This window comes from Artemia franciscana, chromosome 9 (assembly GCF_032884065.1).
Source record: "Artemia franciscana chromosome 9, ASM3288406v1, whole genome shotgun sequence".
NCBI classification, from domain to species: Eukaryota; Metazoa; Arthropoda; class Branchiopoda; order Anostraca; family Artemiidae; genus Artemia; species Artemia franciscana.
This window is the reverse complement of record NC_088871.1, coordinates 29,384,679-29,406,989: the sequence shown is the minus strand read 5'-3', so window position 1 is coordinate 29,406,989 and position 22,311 is coordinate 29,384,679. Positions and strand designations below refer to the sequence as shown.

Sequence of the window (22,311 nt, the reverse complement as noted above, 5' to 3'; positions counted from 1 at the left end):
AAAAGTTATGCTCAAAATATGTGGAAGCTCAACCCTTTAGAGTGTTGAACTGTAATTACTTTACTTTGGGAGCTCTTACTTCGTCAGTCCTCTGTAACAATCGACCCAAAGGATCCATAGAGTAAACTAAAATAAAAGAGGTGAAATAAACAGATTTTATAATAATACTTAAGAGGAATTCATAATGAACAAAACAATCACCTAACAAGAATATACAATAAATGAGGTAACGTAATATTATAAAACAAAGCAAACACAAGCTTTCCTAAACCAAAGTAAATCACAAACTTTCAGATCTTGATAAAATAAAACAATGGGGCTTTCTCATTGCTACTTTTACCTTTTGAAAAAAATAACCATCTCAAATTCACATGACACGTCAATTTTTTTTTAGTTCTACAGTAACACCATTATTTCTGTTACAAATCACTAGTAAATCGAGCTCAGAGCATAAATACTGATGGAGCATAATAAATGATTCGTGTGATATTGCTATCGAGAACTTGTTCAAATGAATTTCGAAGTCTTAACCGTAGTTTTGATGTAAAACCGAACTGATCGATCCGCCTTAAATTTCCGGATAAGAATATGGCAAGGAATCAGTTATTCCTACAACATTACATAGTTTTGACACAATACTCTTGACTAAGCTTTCATTTTTGTCACTGTTATCTCAGTATTTTCACTTCATCGTCGTTTAATTTGGCAGTGCATTCCTACTTCTATTAGCAAAATAAAAAACTGCGATATTCGTAGTGATCTTTTCAAATAAGAGTTGGACAGTACCTGAATTGGTCGTCAATCTATTCACTAGTATAATTTTGTTCTGTCCATCTTAAGAAACAAGATTGAGATAATACTGAGTGAAGTAAGTAGCTTATTAAAAAAGGATGGTAAGAGACGAAGCATTTAAGAACAAAAGTGCGTTACGTAGCTTAAAAATGTAAGCATGTCGGGTGTAGAAAGAAATTTGATCTAGGAGAGGTAGGGGGGGGGGGCAAAATTACATCCAGATGAAGGGAAGTTATGAATTGCTTTTGAAGAATTTTAGCTTACAAGTATAGTAGTTTTGACAGAAGTTATACAAATTTGTATTCAAAAGTAGGAAAAGTATGATAGAACATTCATATTAATAAAATACCATGTTTTCAGCAATATCTGACACAGCTCGGTAGCACGAGTGCTCAGAGGCTCCCTCCCCCCATCCGCCCTGCTTATACCCCAAAAATCGTTTATGGTTGGGGAAAAAATTCAAAAAACCAGCTTATGTTGGTAAGCTGCATAACGTATTTTGTTAAGTAGCAATGTGGAAGCTCCAAGTCCTTCTGGCCAAATAGTAAGCACATGATTATTTTTTGCTTACTGTTGGTGCCAAATGTGCCAAACCAGAAATAAAAACAATATTCTTATTCAAAAAAACAAAAACGTAGGAAAGGACAGTAAAAAGAGAGGAAAAATAATTATGAACTAGTGTAACCCAAACACTGATCAGGTTGGAGCTTAAACGTGAAAAAAAAATTAACTTCTGTGAGCAACAACTCATACTCTTTCCATCAAAAGTGAAAGATTAAGAAAATTAAACAGCAACTACATTTTGTTTCGTTTCTTTTTTAGGGGCAATCCCTTTTTTCTCAGCATCTTTTCTTAGTTGAAGCTGAAGAATCCTACCAGTCCATATCCACATCCAAGTGGGAATGGCAGTTGAAAATCCATGCTAGAATAAATAAAAATTTATATTAACGAATTTTAGCTTCAACAAGAGCTAAGAGCTCATATGGCACTTGTGACGAGGTCGGAAGAGCCGAGAGCTCATATGGTACGAGGTCGGAAGAGCCAAGAGCTCATGCTTCCTTCTCAAACATGTTTCCTTCTTAAATCGTAAGTTAAAAATACCTAATTTTTATAATCTTTCAGAATTAACCCTCGCCCTCACTCCCCCAAAGAGAGCGGATCCGCCCTTCCAACTCCCCCGAATGTCACAGGATCTGGTCGGAATTTGAAATTAGAACTTTATAGCACAAGATCCTTCTAAATATCAAATTTCATTAAGATCTGGTTACCCTTTCGTAAGTTACAAATACCTCAATTTTCAAAATTACCTCCCCCCTCCAAATTCCACCAAAGAGAGCAGATCCGGTCCAGTTATGTCAGTCACGTATCTTAGACAGGTTTCTATTCTTCCCATCCAGTTTCATCCTGATCTCACCGCTTTAAGTATTTTCTAAGATTTCCGGTCCCCCCAACTGCCCCCCCCCCCAATTACGTTTGATCCGGTTGAGATTTAAAATAAGATATCGGAGTTACGAGGTCCTTCTAAATATGAAGTTTCATGAAGATCCGATCACTCCTTCGTAAGTTAAAAATACGTTATTTTTCTTATTTTTCAGAATTACCCCCTCCCCCCGCAATTGAGCGGATCCGTTCCAATTATGTAAATTACGTATGCAAGACTTTTGCTTATTTTTCCAACCAAGTTTCATCCCAATCCCTCCAATCTAAGCGTTTCCCATCATTTTAGGTCTCCCCACCCCAAACTTCCCCCAATGTCACCAGATCCGGTCAGGATTTAAAATAAGAGCTTTGAGCCACGATATCCTGATCAAATTTCATGGAGATCCAATCACCCGTTCGTAAGTTAAAAATACCTCATTTTTTCTAATTTTTCAGAATTAACCCCCCCCCCCCCCAACTACCCAAAAGAGAGCGGATCCGTTCCATTTATGTCAATCATCTATCTAGGACTTGTGTTTATTTTTCCCACCATGTTTCATCCCGATCCCTCCACTCTAAGTGTTTTCCAAGTTTTAGGTTTCCCCCTCCCAACTCCCCGCCCCCATCACCAGATCCGGTCGGGATTTAAAATAAGAGCTCTAAGACACGATATCCTTCTAAACATCAAATTTCATTGAGATCCGATCACCCGTTCGTAAGTTGAAAATACCTCATTTTTCTAATTTTTAAGACTTACTCCCCCCCCCCCCCAACTACCCCAAAGAGAGCAAATAAGTTCCGATTATGTCAATCATGTATCTGGGACTTGCGCTTATTTTTCCCATCAAGTTTGATCCCGATCCCTCTACTCTAAGTGTTTTCCAAGATTTTAGGTTTCCCCCCTCCAACTCCCCCCAATGTCATCAGACCCAGTCGGGATTTAAAATAAGAGCTCTGAGACACAATATCATTCCAAACATCAAATTTCATTAAGATACAATCACCTGCTCATAAGTTAAAAATACTTCATTTTTTCTATTTTTCCGAATTAACCGGCCCCTACTCCCCCCCCCCAGATGGTCAAATCGGGAAAACGACTATTTCTAATTTAATATGGTCCGGTCCCTGATACGCTTGCCAAATTTCATCGTCCTAGCTTACCTGGAAGTGCCTAAAGTAGCAAAACCGGGACTTTAGGTTTTCCCCCTCCAACTCCCCCCAATGTCATCAGATCCGGTCGGGATTTAAAATAAGAGCTCTAAGACACAATATCATTCCAAACATCAAATTTCATTAAGATCCAAATACCCGCTGATAAGTTAAAAATACTTCATTTTTTCTATTTTTTGCGAATTAACCGGGCCCCCACTCCCCCCCAGATGGTCAAATCGGGAAAACGACTATTTCTAATTTAATATGGTCCGGTCCCTGATACGCTTGCCAAATTTCATCGTCCTAGCTTACCTGGAAGTGCCTAAAGTAGCAAAACCGGGACCGACAGACCGACAGAATTGGCGACTGCTATATGTCACTTGGTTAATACCAAGTGCCATAAAAATTGAAACCAGAATTATAGAAACAACATGCCCATGGCAAATATTACTCCCAAAATGGTATTTTCTCCCAAACATTGGAGAAGAAATAAGGCATTGCAAGAAATAAAACTTGCAATGTAAGGCAGAAGAACAAATGACCGGCTTTGAATGGCCTATGGGTTCGTTTGCCCTAATGGAGAGCTCTTTTAAGTATTAAATTCAACATGTCTTTATTTTATACTGTATTTGTCTCTTCTATTTTTAAAAAGCTCCAAGTGAATAAGAAGGAGTGGTTCCTATAACCATTTCTTTGCCAGTAAAATTGTGCTCCTCCAGCAGAAATGACTGCAAGGTCGGCTACCCGTGTGTCGTAAAAGAATGTGATTCCACTCATCATTTCTACATAATGACGATTCTTTATCACAAGCAAAAACAGGCGATTTGCGCGGATCAGATTCAGAAAAATGGGGGAATGATAAAATTGAAAATATGATGTAATCTATATTGGAACATTTCGAGATTGGTCGGAGAAAAGAATATTTATCTTATATTTTCCTGTTTTTGTTTGTTTTTTTTTACTACTTTAGCATGGAAATTATCTTTGAGATAATTATTATGCATGAACTAGATGAATATTTAGATCAGTATAAAAAATAACTTTTGTTTGGACAAACTAAGATATACTTCACCCCTTAATCCAGAGGTAGAAAAAAAGGTCTGAGGACAGCTGCCACCCCTCCACCTGCGGTATTGCAAAAGGTTTTTTCTTTGATGTCAAGAAAATACAGGGGTCGTGAAATTTCCCAAATTTGCACTGATAAAGTATACGCAGATAAAAATTTGAGTTCCAAATAAAATTAGACATTGAAGGTTTTTCACCAGCGCCTCTCATCTGGTAAGGAGTATTGTTTTATCTCTTATTAGACAGCATTTTTTTTTTCCTTTTTATTAAAGCCCTTGTTCGAGGGAGTCTATTTGGGTCTTGTATTGGTAATTTATGTAGTTACAGTTACAGGGACTTAGCTTGCACTGATTGCCACAGATCCCGATGAATTAATCATTACCAGGTTCGAACTTAGTTCGAACCCAACTTAGTTGTTAAACATTGTGTACCACAGACAACAAGGAGTGAGGTGGACATTCTCAGCAATCCTAGTGTCAAAGAAGATCTAATGAAATTAATATCATTTGCAGAGGTTGCAAGCATGGGAGAATATTTATAGCGTCTTTAAAAACACGCAACCGATATGGTATCCATTTGCAATAGTTGTTACCAATCACTAAAGATGGCGCGCTACGCGCTAGCAGGTTGATTTTCTCGGTTGACTTTAATATTGGCCCATTTTCTTTGTAAGATAATAATAATAATTTCTTCTCAAAGATTATAATCAACGAATTACATCAAGAATCACTACATGCCAAAATATTATCTTTTGAACATGTCGATGAAAATCGTTATTAAAATAATTAGCAAAATTCGAACAAACCTTTTATCACCTCAAATAATTTTTATTTATTTTCCATTGAAGAGCACTTTCAACTGCATTTTTGTGGCTTTATAAAAGCATTTCACCCGCGTCTCTTTTCTGAAAGGGTTTGAATTAAGCCATAAAATACGTCGAATATATAGGGCCTTCTTAATGCATGGGTACTCTCACCCTGATCAGAAAAGCACAGAGTCCTAAACGTCATAAGAATCTGTGTTTTTTTGTACCCTCCCAGAGGATTACCGTACCCATGGCCTGAAGTACTGCAAAGACAGTCTTTGCTTTATGGATAAAAAATAAAAGCAATACACAAGGATTAGCAACTAAATTCAAACAATTTTTCTAAATAAAGTTGCGAAAAAGGAGTAAATCATATCATACTAGTTAAGAGATATCATATTAGAGAAGTGCCATGGGACCACTGGGAAGAATCGAAGAGGGATATGGCCCTCTTCCCAAAAAATAGGAATACAACACGAACATGACTTTGAGACTAAAATCCCTGTCTGTTTTCCCTCGTGTGTCCTCGGATCTATTCAAAATCAACTCATTCGAACTCGAATAGAGTATTATTATCTAATTTATTACTATCAGATCTATTCATAGGAAAATTGTATTTTAGCCGAAAACCCACGCAAATAGCCCTTTTTTCATATACAATTCTTTTGTATTTTGCTTCCTCAGCCTAAACTGATGTTTGATTTGGCTGAACCTTTGTCGAAAACATCTGTCGGTTCAAAAAATTAATCAGTTCAATGCCAATAAAGTTATCAGTATTGCATTCACAATAACAGGGGAATATAAACTGATTTTTTACTTCTATCTTAACAAGAGAAATAGGCTAATAGTAAATTTTATGGTACTAGTCTTGACTTCTTTCATGGCAAAGTAACAAAGATTTATATTGTCAGCGATTTTAACTTGCGGCCCTTAGCTTCGAGGCCTCATTTTCAAACGGAAATTTCGCACGATTAATAAAGCTTGTCTTTTAAGAATTGATGAAGTTAGTTCCAATGAATAATACCACCGGAGGACAGGTCATTTTTGATTGCGTCAACAAATTTATATGAAATGATAAAGACAGATAATATTTTGTTGTTTGTGAAAAAAAATAATAAATTTTTTAAATCATATGGATTCAATAAGCCACAATATTACGCTTTATTTTAGCGAAAGAGAAAGCAATTATTCCGGGTTCTTTTACTATGCTGAGGTCTGTTGACGATACTACTCAAAGATCCATTTTGGCTGCAATATTTTCTATTCATGGTTGATATTATAAAAATATCTGAATGATTGAAATTTATCGCTACAATGAAAATAGAGATTCAAAAAAATAACAAAGGATAAAACTTGCATCTTCAAACATCAGTTGGTTTTATAGAGAAAACATTTGTGAGACGAATATTTGACGCATTTTCTACATGTCACATACACAAATCAAATTAAACACTGCATCTTGTCATATTTACGCTGAAAGGACTGGGGATCTCAAAATTGGATTTGAAGCAAGGTTTGAAGATTTCTAATGCCTGGATACCAAATTAAAAAAAATATCAATCTATTTTTACAACACATATGTAATTAGTATCTAATGATAGACAAATGGAAGTAATAGATTTGCAGCAGTTCAGATTTAAAGGAAAAATTCAAGGAAGTTAGTGTGCCTTAAATTTATAGCTTTTTACTGGTCAAATTCGGAAATACTAGATAGAGAGCATATGAGATTATATCCATGTTTCGAAGTACAAAAGTGCTAAGCAGTTAGAAATTCCAGTTAATGGACACGAAGGGGATATGGTGCAAATGTCAAAGATGTTCCAAAAAATGTTGAAATATTAATATTAAAAAAACATATATCAAATGTTAAATGTAAAAAAAAAAAATTTCCAAACCTGAATTTCATGCGTCCAATAACCAGTGCACCGTGGAGACCTTCCTAGAGTGCACAGGGCACTCCGAACGAAAGATTGAGCATTGGGCACCAAGAAATTCTTGGCCAATTTATCGCTAAAAATAGTCATCTTTGTCGCTATGTAAAAGGGAATGATTGTTTGAACATCAATACCTTTAGAGTACAGTTCAGCCCGAAGTCCTTGAGAAAAATAATCGACGTATATCTAAAAAAAAATAGAAATAAAAGACAGAAGGTAATATAAAATCATTTAACAAGGCTTTGCCTGAGCCATAGACAAACTGGTCGATAAAAACAAAATTACCCCCGAATACACCACCATTAATGTACCTAGTGCAAAATGTTTAACTTCACTTTATATCCCACTTATGTTTTTTTAACTTCACGTTATGTTTCACTTTGAATAAAACGCTTACGATAGTTCGATCAAAATGAACACAGGGGGCATATTCTTTTATTTTAGCAATGTAGAGCCTTGGAATAGCAGTTTCTCTATATGCATGCTATCTGATAAAAGATATGATGACAAACAATTAATAGGAAAAATTAAGGAGCCATATTAAGTGCTTACAAATGCTTTTCAAACCAAGTTCCCGATATTTGACTTCTTTGCTTCAGAAGAGCCAGTGCGACACTATAATTAGACAAAAACCTGGACCATTTATAAATTTTAGCCTTTTTATTTACAGGTGTGACTGCAGTTTGGCTTGAGCAGTAACCTTAAATATAAACTAGTAATTGATTAGGCATACAAATTCTAATTGTCAAATTTATATATAATACAATTATCATAAGGATAAGACCATACGTTTGCAATGTAAAGAAAAATGGACAAAAATTCCAACTGCTTTAATTCAATATATAATTCACAATAAAATTGCGTTCAACAAAAAAATGTACAGAATATTTACATATTACCCAACAACAAAATAACATAAGTTACCCTTTGTGTAGTGATGTCAATTGGGAGGGGGGATTTGCCTCCCCTGTATTCTCGCCCTCCCGCCTAGATTTCCAAAAATATCTTTTTTATGTTTTCATTCGAAAAAAAAGCATAAAAAAATTCCCCCCTAATAGATCATGAAAAATACATTTTGCCCCTCCCCCTCCAAACATTTCCGTGAATTGGCCAATGTGTGTCATTGTGCCATTGTTTTATTAGAGCAAAAAAACTATAAGATATGTTCCAGAACTCAATCACATTAATAAAGGATTTAATACTGTGCCCAAAAATCCAAAAAATTAATGTTTATTATGACTAAGGCAAGCATTGAGCTATCCCAGAGCTGTATCCATGATTTTTGTTCAGGAACGGGGGGGGGGTAAAAAACTTTACAAAACACAACAAAAATTAGTTGACATAAACTTATGTTACTTTTGTACAAGTCAAATAAAACTGGGGGTCAAACAGAGAAATCCCCCAATGAATACAGCGCTGGGCTATCCTAATATATTTCCAGCCTATCCTAAGTCATTCCAGCATAATGCATACTCATGAAGCATATGAAATTGTCAAACTTCTCTAAAACTAACTGTACCATTGGGAGGTCTATGCTCCAAAGAGATAGTTCTTGAATTGTAGATTGTTGGATTTCCTGTAATGAAAATAACCCTCTCCCACACCCCCTTAAAAATTCAGCCTAAAATGTTTTACTGAATTTCTACAAAGGCTAGTAGTTCAACTTTCAAGTTTTCTCCTTCCCAATCTCCAATTTCTTGGATCTCCCCTCCATCGCCATCTAATTTAATATGAGTAATACAACCATTTACTACAGCATATCTGAATGTAATATGTTAGACAGTGCCTCAAACCTTGCAAGTTCCCACCTTCTACAAAAAGCTTGGTTGACCGGAACCTTGAGGAAAAGTGTTGAATTGCAAATTTAAAGTTTGATATTCGAGTGTGTAATCGAAAGAGCTCCAATAACGTATCTAGAGCTGCCAGCAAACAGCTTTATTTTATTGCAATGTAACAAATATAGTGATATAAAATCAAGACTAAGTACTTAATAGTGGAAAGCCCATAATCACTAAAAGAAGTAGAAAGGAAGAAAAAGAAGTAGAAAGCGCTAATTTATCTAAACTAAAATATACATTTTATAGAAAACTTTTTTTGTTGCAATCTTAGTTTTTTTCAGTTGCAACCTGCATTTATCACTGAGAGTACTGTACAGGTCCGCCAAAACACCAGCTATACCAAAACACAACACACAGTCGGTTTTCTTTTTGCAGTCAATAAAACAACAACTTTCAAAAAAAGAAAATTGCATACAACTTTTAACTTAGAGCTTAATAAGCCCCTCCCCATATACAATTAAAAATATCCCAGCCCAACCAAAACTAAAGCATGTACAGAACTACTTTCATGGTGTCTGGTCCTTATAGTAGTTTTATTTTTTTGCCAAAGCAATTTTAGATAAAGCTCTGCGAGTCCCAAGTCTTCCAATATATAATCTTGAAGATTTAAATGTGTGCATATGAAAACATGGACAGCTGGGCGCCCATATGGGAGAGGGGTGGGCGAGGTGGTAGGGTGGGCTGGACCCCCTTGCTCAATGATGCTGCCTAACATTTCTGTTTTGAGATTTCTATTATACAGCATTGGAAAAGCTGATTATACCAGGTAAGCACCCCCCCCCCCAAAAAAAAAAAATCAGCTTATGGCCGCCAATAAATGAAAAATACAGAATACTAACACATTTAGGCCTAAGCCAAAATTATTTTAAATAGGATTCAAATTACCTTAGAAGCTGAGTAGATATTCATATAAGGAAGAGGCCCAATGGCTGAGCTAGAAGAGATATTGACAATGGCTCCTCTTTTCTTTCTCAACATCTCAGGAATGACAATTCTGGTCATCATTGTAACACCTCCAATGTTAATATTTACATGATTCCAAATGCGATCACCATTGTACTCTGAAATGTCCATTGGATACTCAAGCATAACACCTGCATTGTTGACCAGTATTCCAAGGTCTTTTCCCTCGAGAACTGTTTTAATTTTGTCATAAACATCTCTACCCTGACTGAAATCAGCTTGAATGACACAGGTTTCTACTTTGAACTCTTTTTCAATTTCGGCAGCTACTTGATTCAGTTTATCTAGGTTTCTGCTAATAAGGACAATACACATGCCAAGGGATGCAAGTTGCCTCGCGTATTCCTTTCCAATACCATCAGTTGAGCCAGTCACAACTATAAAATTAAACAACTTACAATTATTCAACCAAAAACGAACCTTGAAATTGACAGGACTATTTTACAAGTTTGTGCTAAGCCTAAATAAAGACTATATCTCACTTTGAAAAGGAGTATTCACATCAAGTCAGCCTTGGTGAAGTCTAAAAAAATTTCCCACAGTCTTCAGTAGTTCCTTTTTTGATAAATATACCCCCTCACATCAAAGTGAGGCTACAGCCACCATAAACTCTCTAAATTTAGAACATCATTAACACTTAGTTAAAAACAAAATATATATAGCAATATAAATCCTTATATTGCTTCAAGCTGCAATTTAAGGTAATTTAAGATATACTTTCTTAAGTATTTTCATAATGCATTAGCACGTTATAAACAGTCAATCTAGTTTCATTATTCAATATTTAGTTTATACAAAGCTGTATTTTCAATTTAATATAAAACAGCTCACTGAAAACCCTATTTTCCTCTGCTGTGTTAAAAAAGTTGTTTACATGCATTTTTGGTGGTCAACTAAATTTTCATTGTGTCCAAAGAAATAAGAGAAAAATAGAAATATAGAAAAAGTTCTCACATCAGGTCAAGCCAGATCTGGGAAAAACTGCCAGACAATTGTGGATGGTTTTTGCTTCTCATTGGGAAAAACTGTTAGACAATGTAAAGTTTTTTTTTCTCCTTTTTTAGTTCTTTTTTTTCATCTGCTTTTTCAAAGGGACCTATTCTCCTGATCTCTTTCAGAGATCTGTATTTTACAAGCCAACTATAATTAAATTTAGGAAAATACAGCTTTTTTCTCATGCAATATTTAACATGACTGAAATAATATACTGACATAATTGCCATATTTTTATAGCTCAGTGGTAAATTCACATTGTGAATACTTTATTTCACCTTGTAAGGATCAAGTATGACTGATTCTAATACTGATTTTCTTAAAAGCTGTTCAAAACTATTGATTGAATTTTGGTATTAGTTTCACTTGTTTTTCAAATAAGAATTACATTTTTATGTTGCAAGCCAGCTGTAACCAAATTCAAAAAAGTTTTTTTTTCTCTAACTGAAATGAAACTGATATAAAATTCTGCGTTTTTTCAGTGTAGTGCAAAAATTGTATTTTGAATGCCAATTTTGTTTTATGATCATGACTTTTCGTGTGGACCATGTCAAACTTGTCTTTGAAGTCTATATTTCAGTAAAACATGATTTTAAGTTAATGAGAATTTTGTGTCTACTAAACCAACTATGATGGAAGTTTAAAGAAAATACTGATAATAAAAATCAAATCACATGCACAAACTTGTAGTGTACACTAAAAAAATTGACAATGCATGGATAAACTTTGACTATAATAGAAAATAGCTCTAACAGCAGAACGTAATTCTAGCAGCAGTGATTGTTATAATATGAGTTTACCAATCAAACACCGGTCATCTGGTTAAGGTTTGTTACAGATGAGAAATCAGATAGAAGAAAAAGAAATATAAATTTAGATTATCTACACAATGCTTGGCAAATTTCTAGAAAAGGGGCATTTTTCCAAAACCTGAACTATGTCGTGAGGATCTTCTTCTTTTTCAGCAGGCAGGGGCTTTTCAGTCAAGACTATTCAGCCCTTTTCCTTTTGACTCACTCTGTGAGATGGACAGAGCTATGGAGCTGGTTTGTCTTATGTATCTTGTATCTTCTCAGATTTCTTGCAGTATATCTTTTGATACTAGCAGTTGAATTATAAGATAATATATATTGGGCTCTGTGTGCAAGTATGGTTGGCAAGACTCTTGGCTGTAAGTGGAACTTTGTGGTGTTTGAAGCATTCTAACATTTTACATTACAGGGTATACTGTGTAGACGTCAGCATACTACAGTCAAATAGGCAATGACATATTGTTTCATTTTTAAGATTACATGACCTGCAAAGGGGGAAAAGAGGGAACTTCACCACTTGAATTAGGGAGCTGGTATGAAAACGCCTGAAAATTTAGCACATTTGAACCTGACGGACAGAGGAGGTCTTTTGAAGTATCTACTTCCTCTTCTTCTTCCTTTAAGGGTACTGACCTTAAATAAGCTTAGACAAACTTTGTGCTATGAAGTGAAACTTTTATAAATAGATCTATAGCACACACAAGGCTCCAAAAAAATGTTTTGAGCTTCATACCTTTGTTAAATCCAGATTTATAAGGTGCTAAAGAATTTGAAAAACTGTATCTTGAGTAACAAAAAAAAGGCTTGAAATGCTACTCAGATTACTAGAATTATGCCTTCAAAACTCAGAACCAGAGAAAAGTAGACTCAAATCAAAATTATGGGGAGATAATTTTTTATAATGTTAAAAAGTTATAACCCTGTGTTTTATACAATTTCCTAATCATTAGAAATAGGGAAGAAGTAGGAAAAAAGAGTTGGAAAACACCTTTGTAGACCTGATTTAGGGTCTGAATTCATTCTTGAAAAGTTCTATTCTCCTAATCAACTACTTTCCAGCTTAGTGAAGTCCCTCATCCAGAATTCCACCTGATGTTCTTTCACAGTTTAATAATTATTGCTCTTATCCCCCTGCCCCCACAAGACCTGGGATGGATCTAGCTGAAGCTCAAAATTTACTGAATTTGTAGGTTTTCAATCATCTTCAGTGCATGTTTCTTGTCAACAGGTTTGTTCATAATCCAAAACAAAGCCTAATTATATGTCTTGCAGTAGCTCTTTGAATCCCAAGAACTGGATAATCCAGGTGTAGACCTTGAGTTTAGTATTCTTTGTGAATATTCAACCAAGCTTTTGACTGATGGTGGAATTTTGTGGTGTTTGGAGCACTTTAAAAGTTTATTTCAAAGGGTATACTGTCCAGGCATTAGCATATTACATTTAAATAGACAATGGTCAATTTTTTCATTTCTTATATTGCGGGATCTGCAAAATGGAAATGAGGGAATTAGACCAGCAGAGTTTAGGATTTGATAAAAGAACACCTGCAGGTTCACTATTTGACTCTGTAAGGATTCTATGGTATATTTTAGAAAGATATTAACTAAAAAAGGGGGATAAATTCAGTTTAATATTTGTCAGACAGGCCTCTGATAACCTCCATCAAGAGATATCTCTGAGAGGAATGAGCCCCCTATTTGGCTGATGAATATTTGAAAACATTTAGCAATTTTGGCAGCACAATAATAACCCATAGTATGGGAGTGAATTGCAATGTACTGGAAATGTGTCATTACCAGTACACCTAGTACACCTAGAATCAAGTGCATTTGTGAGCATAAGACAATGGAAAGTATCTATGTCCAGCTTATAGGGAGGGGCATATCCAGTTGCTCCAGACCTCAAAATGTAATCTGAGTATATCATAATGTTTTTACATTAGAAGTGTGTGGGCAATTATTAGTAACATATTCCAAAGCCATAATAATAGCATTTAATTCAGCTGACATAATAGAACAATTACCAAACATTTTCTCAGCCACTGGAATATTAAGGGAGAGAAGAAATGCTCCAAATGACATCTTTTCATTCATTTTTGACCCATCAAGAAAAATTGGTTAAGTTCCAAGCAATTTTTTAAGTTCTGCAATTTTGTTCTAAAATAATGGATGGTGGTGAGTTCTTTTGTCCAAGATGGGAATTTAGTGTTTATTATGGGAATTTCCAAGCCCTTGGAGGGATTTAGGGGAAAGTAGGGGCAATAAACCCAGCCAGAGCTAGGAGTTTCATTTAAACAATTACAAATTCATTGTAAATGCCTCTAAACATGGAGCCACTTAGAAGTAGCTAAATAAGAGTAACTTTCTGCTATTATTAATAGTCTACTGTTTTTGTTTTTTTTTTGTGCCAAACTTACCAATCAATCTTACTTAAGTGGTGGCTAGAACACTTGCGTGGATTGTGAATGCTGAAATTCTGGCACATCTCTTCACCAATAATATACTCTCCCTGACCAGCACAGCTTTCAGCCAGGAAAACTGGTTGAGACCAATATCCTTGAGACCTTGCATTATAACAGATCACTTGGATAAAGGAATCCCTGTGGACCTGATTCTATTGGATTTTTCTAAGGCCTCAAATAACTTACAACAGTATAACTTAAAACTTACAACAGCAGGTACCAACACGGACATAATCAATTGGGTCATATACTTTCTGATAGGTCAGACTCAGAAGGTTCAACTCTTCTTAGCCAATGGTAAGAAAAAATTTTCAGAGCTAATGATATTGTAAGCAGAGTCCCCCAAGGCACTGTTTTGGGTGTTACCATATTTGTCATATATCAACAATACAGTGAATGGAATAAAAGACAACATCACTTTCTATTCTGATGGTTCCAAGCTGTTTGGACCTGCTAATCAATAAAGCCTGCAGCACTACCTCCTTAAAAGACAAACTTGGGCACAAGATTGCTCACTGGAGTTGAATATATTGAGGTGCTGTGTTCTTCAATTTGGTAGTAATAATCCTTGTTGCCAGTACAGCATGTCTGATTCAATGTCAAACTCAGTACTTAAGACTACTCCCAAAGAAAGAGATCTAGGATAACTAATCAAAGAACAACTAAAGTTGCAGGGCCACTGGCAACAAGTAGTCTCACAAGAAAGTTCAAGCCTTGGTCTCCTTAAATGCACTATAACTAGCTGTTTCTGTAAAGTCTTTTTAAGGCTATAGTCAGGCCTGTTTTTGATTTTGATGCATGTCTCATCTCCCTTCTTATAAGAATGATACTAGCCTAAAAGAGAGAGTTTGGAGGCATGTCACAAAGTACAGAGCTGCATGATCTCCTTTACAACCAGAGACTAGAGTGCCAGCAGCTGCCAACACCTGTTTTCAGATGCCACAGTGGTGATGTGGTGCTTGTCTACAAGTATAATAGTCAGTCAAATAACCTTTTCTTTACCAAACATTCAAGCCAGCAACATACCAGAGACCACTCACAAATGATGTCAAAACATCCGTTTAATATGCAAATTCAGCAACATTTCTTCTCTGAGCATGCTATCAATGCCTTGAATAGTCCTGGAGGTAAAATGGTGATTTTACCCTGAGGTGTATTTTTAAGTCAAGACTTGACAAGAAATTGAATCACAAGTCATAAAAATATTAGTTAGATCCATTGGTGCCAATCTCATCATGAGTGTCTTGCTGGGATGCTGATGCTGCTTGCCATGCCCAGTCATCTTGTATACTCTGTCTGAAGTTGCTGTTTTGCAATGATGTCAGCTTTAAACCACTGAAGAATGGTCATTACAGGCCATACCTATCTTGTGGTCACCATGGTAAATGTTTAGTTTCATCACAAGCTGTCTAAAGTGGAAACTATGTTGCAAAGCAGAATAGTTTCCATACTATAGTACTTAGAAATGCTAATTCTAGAAGCACATCAATTTCTGGTTAACCCTCCTCCTTCATGGGGCAAACTAAAAATGTATAAAGTGGGCAGGGTTTTGAAGCCCAGGGAAAAGTTGGGGTTGTACAAATTATATTTTAAATACTAATTCCAGTTATCACTGGTAATTTCTATATAGTAGGAAGTCAAAAGATAAGTAAAAAAAAACTAATGTATCCATTAATGTTAATATCCAAGATCTTTCACTTTCACTTTAAACTAGCCAGCTATATCTGAACAAAACAAATGTCTAATTTTACTTGCAGATAACATTACCTTTACCTATAGAGCAAAGCATGAGCCCTGTGGGCAGCAGGGTGAGGTCTGTGTTCTAATCAACTAACAATTCAACCAATCAGAATACAAACCTAGCCCTGCTGCCTGTAGGGCTCATGGACTAATACACTTTTCTCTATAGGTAAAGGTAATGTTATCTGTAAGCAAAGTTGGATGTTTTTTTTTTTCAGATACAGCTGGCTAGCCTAGTTTAAACTCAAAAGTGAAAGTGAGTGATCTTGGATATTAAGATTAATACATGTGTGAGTTTTTTACTTATCTTTTGACTTCCTACTGTACAGAAATTACCAGTGATAACTATTTAAAATATATTTCATCCATATTGTACAACCCCAACTTTTCCCTCAGCTTCAAAACCCTGCCCACTTTACACATTTTTAGTTTGCCCTATGGAGGAGGAGGGTCAACCAGAAATGGATACACTTCTATAATTAGCATTTCTAAGTGCTATGGTATGGAAACTATGCTGCAAAGCAGTGTAATTTCCAGTTTAGACGGCTTGTGATAAAACTAAACAACTACTATCACCATAACTGGAGTGGGCTCAACTTTCATCTCTCTTAAAGCATGTCAATGGGCCAATCAACAGAAATGAAATTTTGCCATCTTTGACATGAAGCATAACAGATCCAGATATAGACCTTACTTTTGCTCTGAAGTTCAAACTGAGGTAATTAAGAATCATAGTAATTATGAGTTTCCTGAGACCAAATATTTAATCCTTATTTTGCTGGACAATGCAATTTAAGGTAAATATGAGGCAACTTATATCACTTTGTGTAGTTTCAACTTTCTGCAGTTGGGTCTTTGCACAATCACCACATATAATGAGCCTATAATCAATTTGGGGTTTTATGGCACTCTGTATGAAAAGTGGTTAAAAGCCATGTAGTTGCCCACCCATACATATGAAAAAAAAGAGGGTTGATGCAATTATGACTTGAAAACTGCAAGACTCTGGGTAGGTCTTTGGTCCATAAAGGAGGAAGGAGTGGTAGGTGCTTCAAAATACTTTCTTAGGAAGTCATTAAGCCTCTGAATACACTGCTGGAATTTTTATGCTAATTTATAAGGTAAAAAGTCTGAATCTATAATGTTATTATACTCCATTTTCCTGGGCTGTTTTAACTTTAACCTCATAATAAATTTAGCAGTTAGGCTAGTGTTATCCTTTGAATAGCCTTGGCTAACTAAACTTGAAAACTGTCAAGATAAACTGGCAAAAGAGTAAGCTATCTTGAATTGTAAGTAGAACTAGTGACACTAACCTGCCCATCTCCCATATTCTGAGACTAGGTCCCTTGGTCCAAGTGCTCGAGCAAGGCCATAGAGATAAACAACCTTCACAGACTTGGCAATGACTTGTAACCCCACTTTACCAACATATGCTAGGCCAATTATTGAAAGGACGTCCTTTATTTTATTTAGATTCGCTTCAATTACTTTCCATAAATGATTAAATGAATCTATTGAACAAGCCATCACTCTCTAATTTCTAGCAGCTCTTCAGCTTCTTCAACAAGCAGCAAGGGGTAACAAGTATTCCCAAGTGGTGTTGAAGCTTTGTTCACTTCATTTTAAGGGGTTTTTCCACCGTCCAAACAAAAAACTGTTCCCTAACAGTTTTCCCAACAATAGTGTTTCAGCCGTCCAACTACAAACTGTCTGCTAATATTGTTAAAGTATATCTTTAACAAACCAAATACTTGCTGTAGTCCCTGTTGTCTCATCCTTATTTTGTTAAAATTTGACGTCGTTTATTTTTGGTTATTTTTCATTGAAAGAGGAAATGTACTTCGCCTTGATTGTTGACATACAAATTATTAATTCAAGTAGTAAATTGAGAATAGAGGGTGAATTGGTGACACTTTCTTTTAATTGATAGTTTTTTTGTGTTCAAGAATAATAAGGAGCATTAGAATTAACTGGTTGCCTAAATAAAAGCAGAAAGATGGTTATTGAATATTAAAATTTTATGTTTGAAACTACCATAAAAATGTGTCCAATATGCCATCCAAGTCAAACTGAAAAACCTCAAATCAAACACTAAAGAACAAATGTTCACACGTTGTTGACTGTTTTTAGACTTTGCAATGTTAACTAGCCTCCTGGGACCGGCTGTCCAACCCGTCGGAAGTACGCTTCATAATTTTTTTCGTCCAAGCTTAGCGAAGTCTGGTCTCAGCAAGATTTATTTTCGGTTGTTTTGTATGTTGAGAGGTTGGATGTATGTAACTTAGCCATATTTTGTTCTTTCTGTTCTAATCTGAATCCAGTTTTCTGTCACCTAAATTTGCCGTTTTTCGCAGTTTCGGTTAAGAATGCACTGTCATTACTTGATGACAGTGACTTCAGTGACTTAGAAGACAGCGAAAAGACGATGAATCTGATCCTACCTGGAACTTCCCGTTTGCTGCCATGGAGGCTGAGCAGGTATCAGATACGGAAGAAGAGCTAGTTCTTGGAAACTTCGAGCATCAGCAGCCTCAATGCTCTTTTTGATGATGAAGAGGAACATCCTTCAGCTTCCAGCGTGCAGGACGAACCAGGTATTCCGAGTAGTAGTCCAGGAGAGACTAGGTCTGGCAAATTGCTTCGTCCACTTGGAAAGTAGGCATAATCATCCTCACCAATGGCCCCTTCCAGTTCTGTCATCGACTACTGATGATATTTTTCCAAGGACTAAATTGAAACCGCACAAATATTTCCTTGAGTACTTTCCGGATAGTGTGTTTTACAGAATGACATTTGCAATTAGCTACTACTTCCAGAAAGAAAATCCGGGCAAATTCTTTTCGCTATCGTCTTCTGAACTGAAGGTTATTTTTAATAGCCAAGCTTGTCTGATCGAATTTTTTATATAGCCAATTTATTCAAAAGAGACCAGAGATTATATGCCCTCCCCCCCAGCCCGGGGGCAAGTGGTGTAAATTATGCCCCTTATATATATGGTTTTTATGAAAGGGATGGTAGCACAGACTATTGAAGGGACTCTTCCTATTTTAAATTGGCGTTTCTAGTGCCCTTTTTAAAAGTCGAAAGTGATTGAAGGGCAACTAGCCCCCCCCCCTCCAATGCCCTTTTCCCCAAATGCATTGTGGCCCGACCCTCCCCTCGAAAAAAATTATCAATGAAGAATCATGGGAGCTGACCCTTAGTCCTCCCTTCACGGCTCGACCCTCCCAAAAAAAACTTATTAACGATATCTTACTCCAAAAGTCATGGGAATTTGGTTTATTTTTATTAGCTCTTTTCAAAACTGTTCAAGACTCCTATATTCTTCTCTAGAAACAAGAGTTTGGCTACTGCCTGCTTCCCTATCGATAAAAGCATAAGGTCTACTTTGTATTTGGTACTTTACTAAAACGATTTATATTACAAATGTTTTCTTTTATACTTATTTTAACATTGAATACAAAATAAAATTACAATGAAACTAGGCCAGGATTTATCAATAGGCCTACTAGGCCCTGCGGTTTTCACTATCCCCAAAGGCTAGGGGATTTCCCCGAAATTCTTGCAAAAACGGAACGCCAGAAACGACAGGGCTTAGAAGAGTCAAAGCATTAAACACGGCCCTGAGTGAAACAAAATCTTGAGGTGGTGAGCTTTCAGCAATTAAGATCATTATATATCAAACATTCAGCTTAATTTTATTAGTTCTTGCCAAAGTTGCTAATTTATTTTGGAATAAAAAATTATTCAGAAATAGGAAATTTTGAAAAACTTGAAACTCTGGAAATCAAAAACGAACAGAAATTAATTTGAAAAAAAAACTTTTCAAAAGAAGTTTTTTTTAAGAAAAGCAATGGCCATATTAAACTTAAGATCAAAAGAAATAGAAACCTACAATAACTCTTACAATAAACCTACAAGAAAATCTACAGTAACTGCGTCATTGGCACTTTACTGAAAACGGAATATATTGCAAATATTTTCTTCTTTACTTATTACTAAATTGAAAATAAACATAAAAATTACAGTAAAATTAAATTTGAACTGATGACCTTTCGGCAAATAATATCATTATAAATCAAATATATAGTTTATTTTCCTTAGTTCATTCCAAGACTAATCAAGACAACTATAGTTTCACAACAAACAAGAGTTTGGATACCTGGACACCTTCCTTAACTGTAATAGTCTAAATCCTAATGCGTCATTGAAACTTCATTGAAAATGAATAATATTACGAATATTGTCATTTCCAGTTATTACAGTATTGAAAATGAAAATAAAAATTATAGTGAAATACAGTTTGATTTTATATGTACTTTCCAAGACTCTTCAAGAAGCATATAGTTTCAGTAACGTGCCAATTACGCAGTAGGTCTTTGACTTTTACAGTGAGAGAAGGAGAGAAAATCCAAACTCTTGTTTGTAGTGATTTTGGTTCGTTTCAAGCTTTATTTGCATATTCAATTTGAGTTTCGCTAGTTTTACGATTTATTTATTCATTTATATTAGTACCTATTGTATGTTCCTTTGCTATGATTGCTTATCTAATTTCTGTTTGTTTTAGGTGTCATTTATTCTTCAAAAGCAAAACATTTTCATTCGTTTTAAGCTTGGTTTGCATATTCAATGTAACTATTACTCGTTTTAAGATGTATTTTTTTTTGCTATTAATAAAAAAAAAACTTTCCGAAAAAAGAAGGTTTTTAAAGAAAAGTAAAAGCCATATTAAACTTAAGATCAGAAGAAATAGAAACCTGCAATAACTCAAAGCCAAAACGACCATAAATTAGTATTGAAGAATAAATGAATCCCAAAACGAACAGAAATTATATAAACAATCATAGCAAACAACATGCAACAGGTACAGATATAAATGAATATATAAATCTTAAAACCAATAATAAAACCTTAAAACCTTATATGAACCGTAAAACCTTATATGCCCCCGGGTCATAGCTTACAACACTTCACCAGGCTCTGGGGGGTTATGTGGAGCCCGGAGTTTTTGATATTTGATCCATAAACTATTTTGAACAAAATAGCAATCTTAAAATGTTTATTGGATGAATTTGGGGGAAAAGGGTCTTGAGAGGGGAGGGATAGTTGCCCTCCGATCACTTTTGACTCTTACAAAGTAAACTAGAACTTTCAGTCTCCAATAAAATGAGCCTTCTCTGAAGTTTATACGAGCAACCCTTCGATAATAGCCATATATGCTCCCAGGGCATAACTTATAATGCCTAACCCTGGGCCGTAGAGGGTTGTCTCGACACCGGAGTTTTTGTTATCCGACCTTTGGACAATTTTTATAAAAAAATGGCTTTCTCAAATTTTCATCAGATGGATTTGGGAGAAAAGGACTTGGGGGGGGGGCTAGTTTCTTCAAATCTCTGTTGACCCCCTCCGCAGTTTATAAGACCTTTTCATATGAAGTGCCTCTGTGAAAAAAAAACAAGTAATTATAAAACATCGGAGTCATGGCCTTTACTATGGGCAACGCTATAAAGTTACCTCCGATAATTGTTTATTTAATTTCTATTCGTTTTCAGTTTCATGTATTCTTTAATAATAATTTCTGGTTGTTTCGAGTTTGAGTTACTGTAGGTTTCTATTTCTTTTGATTTTAATTTTACTATGGCCTTTGCGTTTATTCAAATACTTCTTTTTTGGGTAGTTTTTTTTTTAATTAATTGAAAAAATATCTGAAGAAACGTCGAGGGGAAAATTAAAGTAAAAATTAAAGTAAAGTAACTATAAAGAAAAGTAAAACATATTGTATCTACACAGATTGCTGATACGGGCGTATCATCAATATTTTTGGAATGGTTTATTATATCAGGAGGAAACTTCATGGGTATCATGAGTGGGATGTTCAGTCTGACCAAAAGGCAAAATATACCTCCTACTTCTGTTATTAATACTGCTGCTACTACTGTTTTTACTAATAATAATATACTATTACTGCTACTACAGCTCCTACTGCTACCACTACTACTATGGTACTAGTAGAGTTAAGACTACACAGAAATGGTATCAGATGTGCCTCTTAAACTTTAAAAGTTCTCTCATTGCTAAAGAAATTAGAGTTTATACGTTGTCTCTTTCTAAGTGATGCCGTTAGAAACTTGGCCTACGGCAAAAAAGTCAACTTTTGAACAAAGACATATAGATTTTTTTTTTTCGACGGCAGTCGATAGCTCTTGATGAGCTGATCAAAGTGTATGCCATCCATTTTTTGGTTGAAAAATCCTTCATGAGATATACCAAAAGTTTAAAGGGGTTGAAAACTTCAGTAGTAAGGTACACACTGAAACCGAAAATAAGCCGATAC

General features: G+C 35.4%; 1 protein-coding gene across 1 annotated transcript; it reads right to left on the bottom strand.

The window, feature by feature from the left end:
• Positions 1–141: 141 nt before the first annotated feature.
• On the bottom strand, positions 142–17,558 carry LOC136031248 (inactive hydroxysteroid dehydrogenase-like protein 1). Its single transcript, XM_065710657.1, has 4 exons — positions 17,291–17,558; positions 9,891–10,345; positions 7,129–7,353; positions 142–1,714 (listed from the first exon to the last, which is right to left on the bottom strand). The coding sequence occupies exons 1-4, from the start codon at positions 17,502–17,504 to the stop codon at positions 1,577–1,579; spliced, it is 1,032 nt and encodes a 343-aa protein (XP_065566729.1). The 5' UTR covers positions 17,505–17,558; the 3' UTR covers positions 142–1,576.
• Positions 17,559–22,311: the final 4,753 nt, after the last annotated feature.

What these genes read in the sequence shown, in the direction of transcription:
- LOC136031248 (XM_065710657.1), bottom strand. Translation starts at nt 17,504, where the DNA reads ATGGCTTGTTCAATAGATTCATTTAATCATTTATGGAAAGTAATTGAA. An exon ending in AGAATATGGGAGATGGGCAG is followed by an intron (nt 10,346 to 17,290) that starts GTTAGTGTCACT and finishes TTAATTTTATAG; the next exon opens with TTGTGACTGGCTCAACTGAT. An exon ending in ATTGGACGCATGAAATTCAG is followed by an intron (nt 1,715 to 7,128) that starts GTTTGGAAATTT and finishes TATTTATTCTAG; the next exon opens with CATGGATTTTCAACTGCCAT.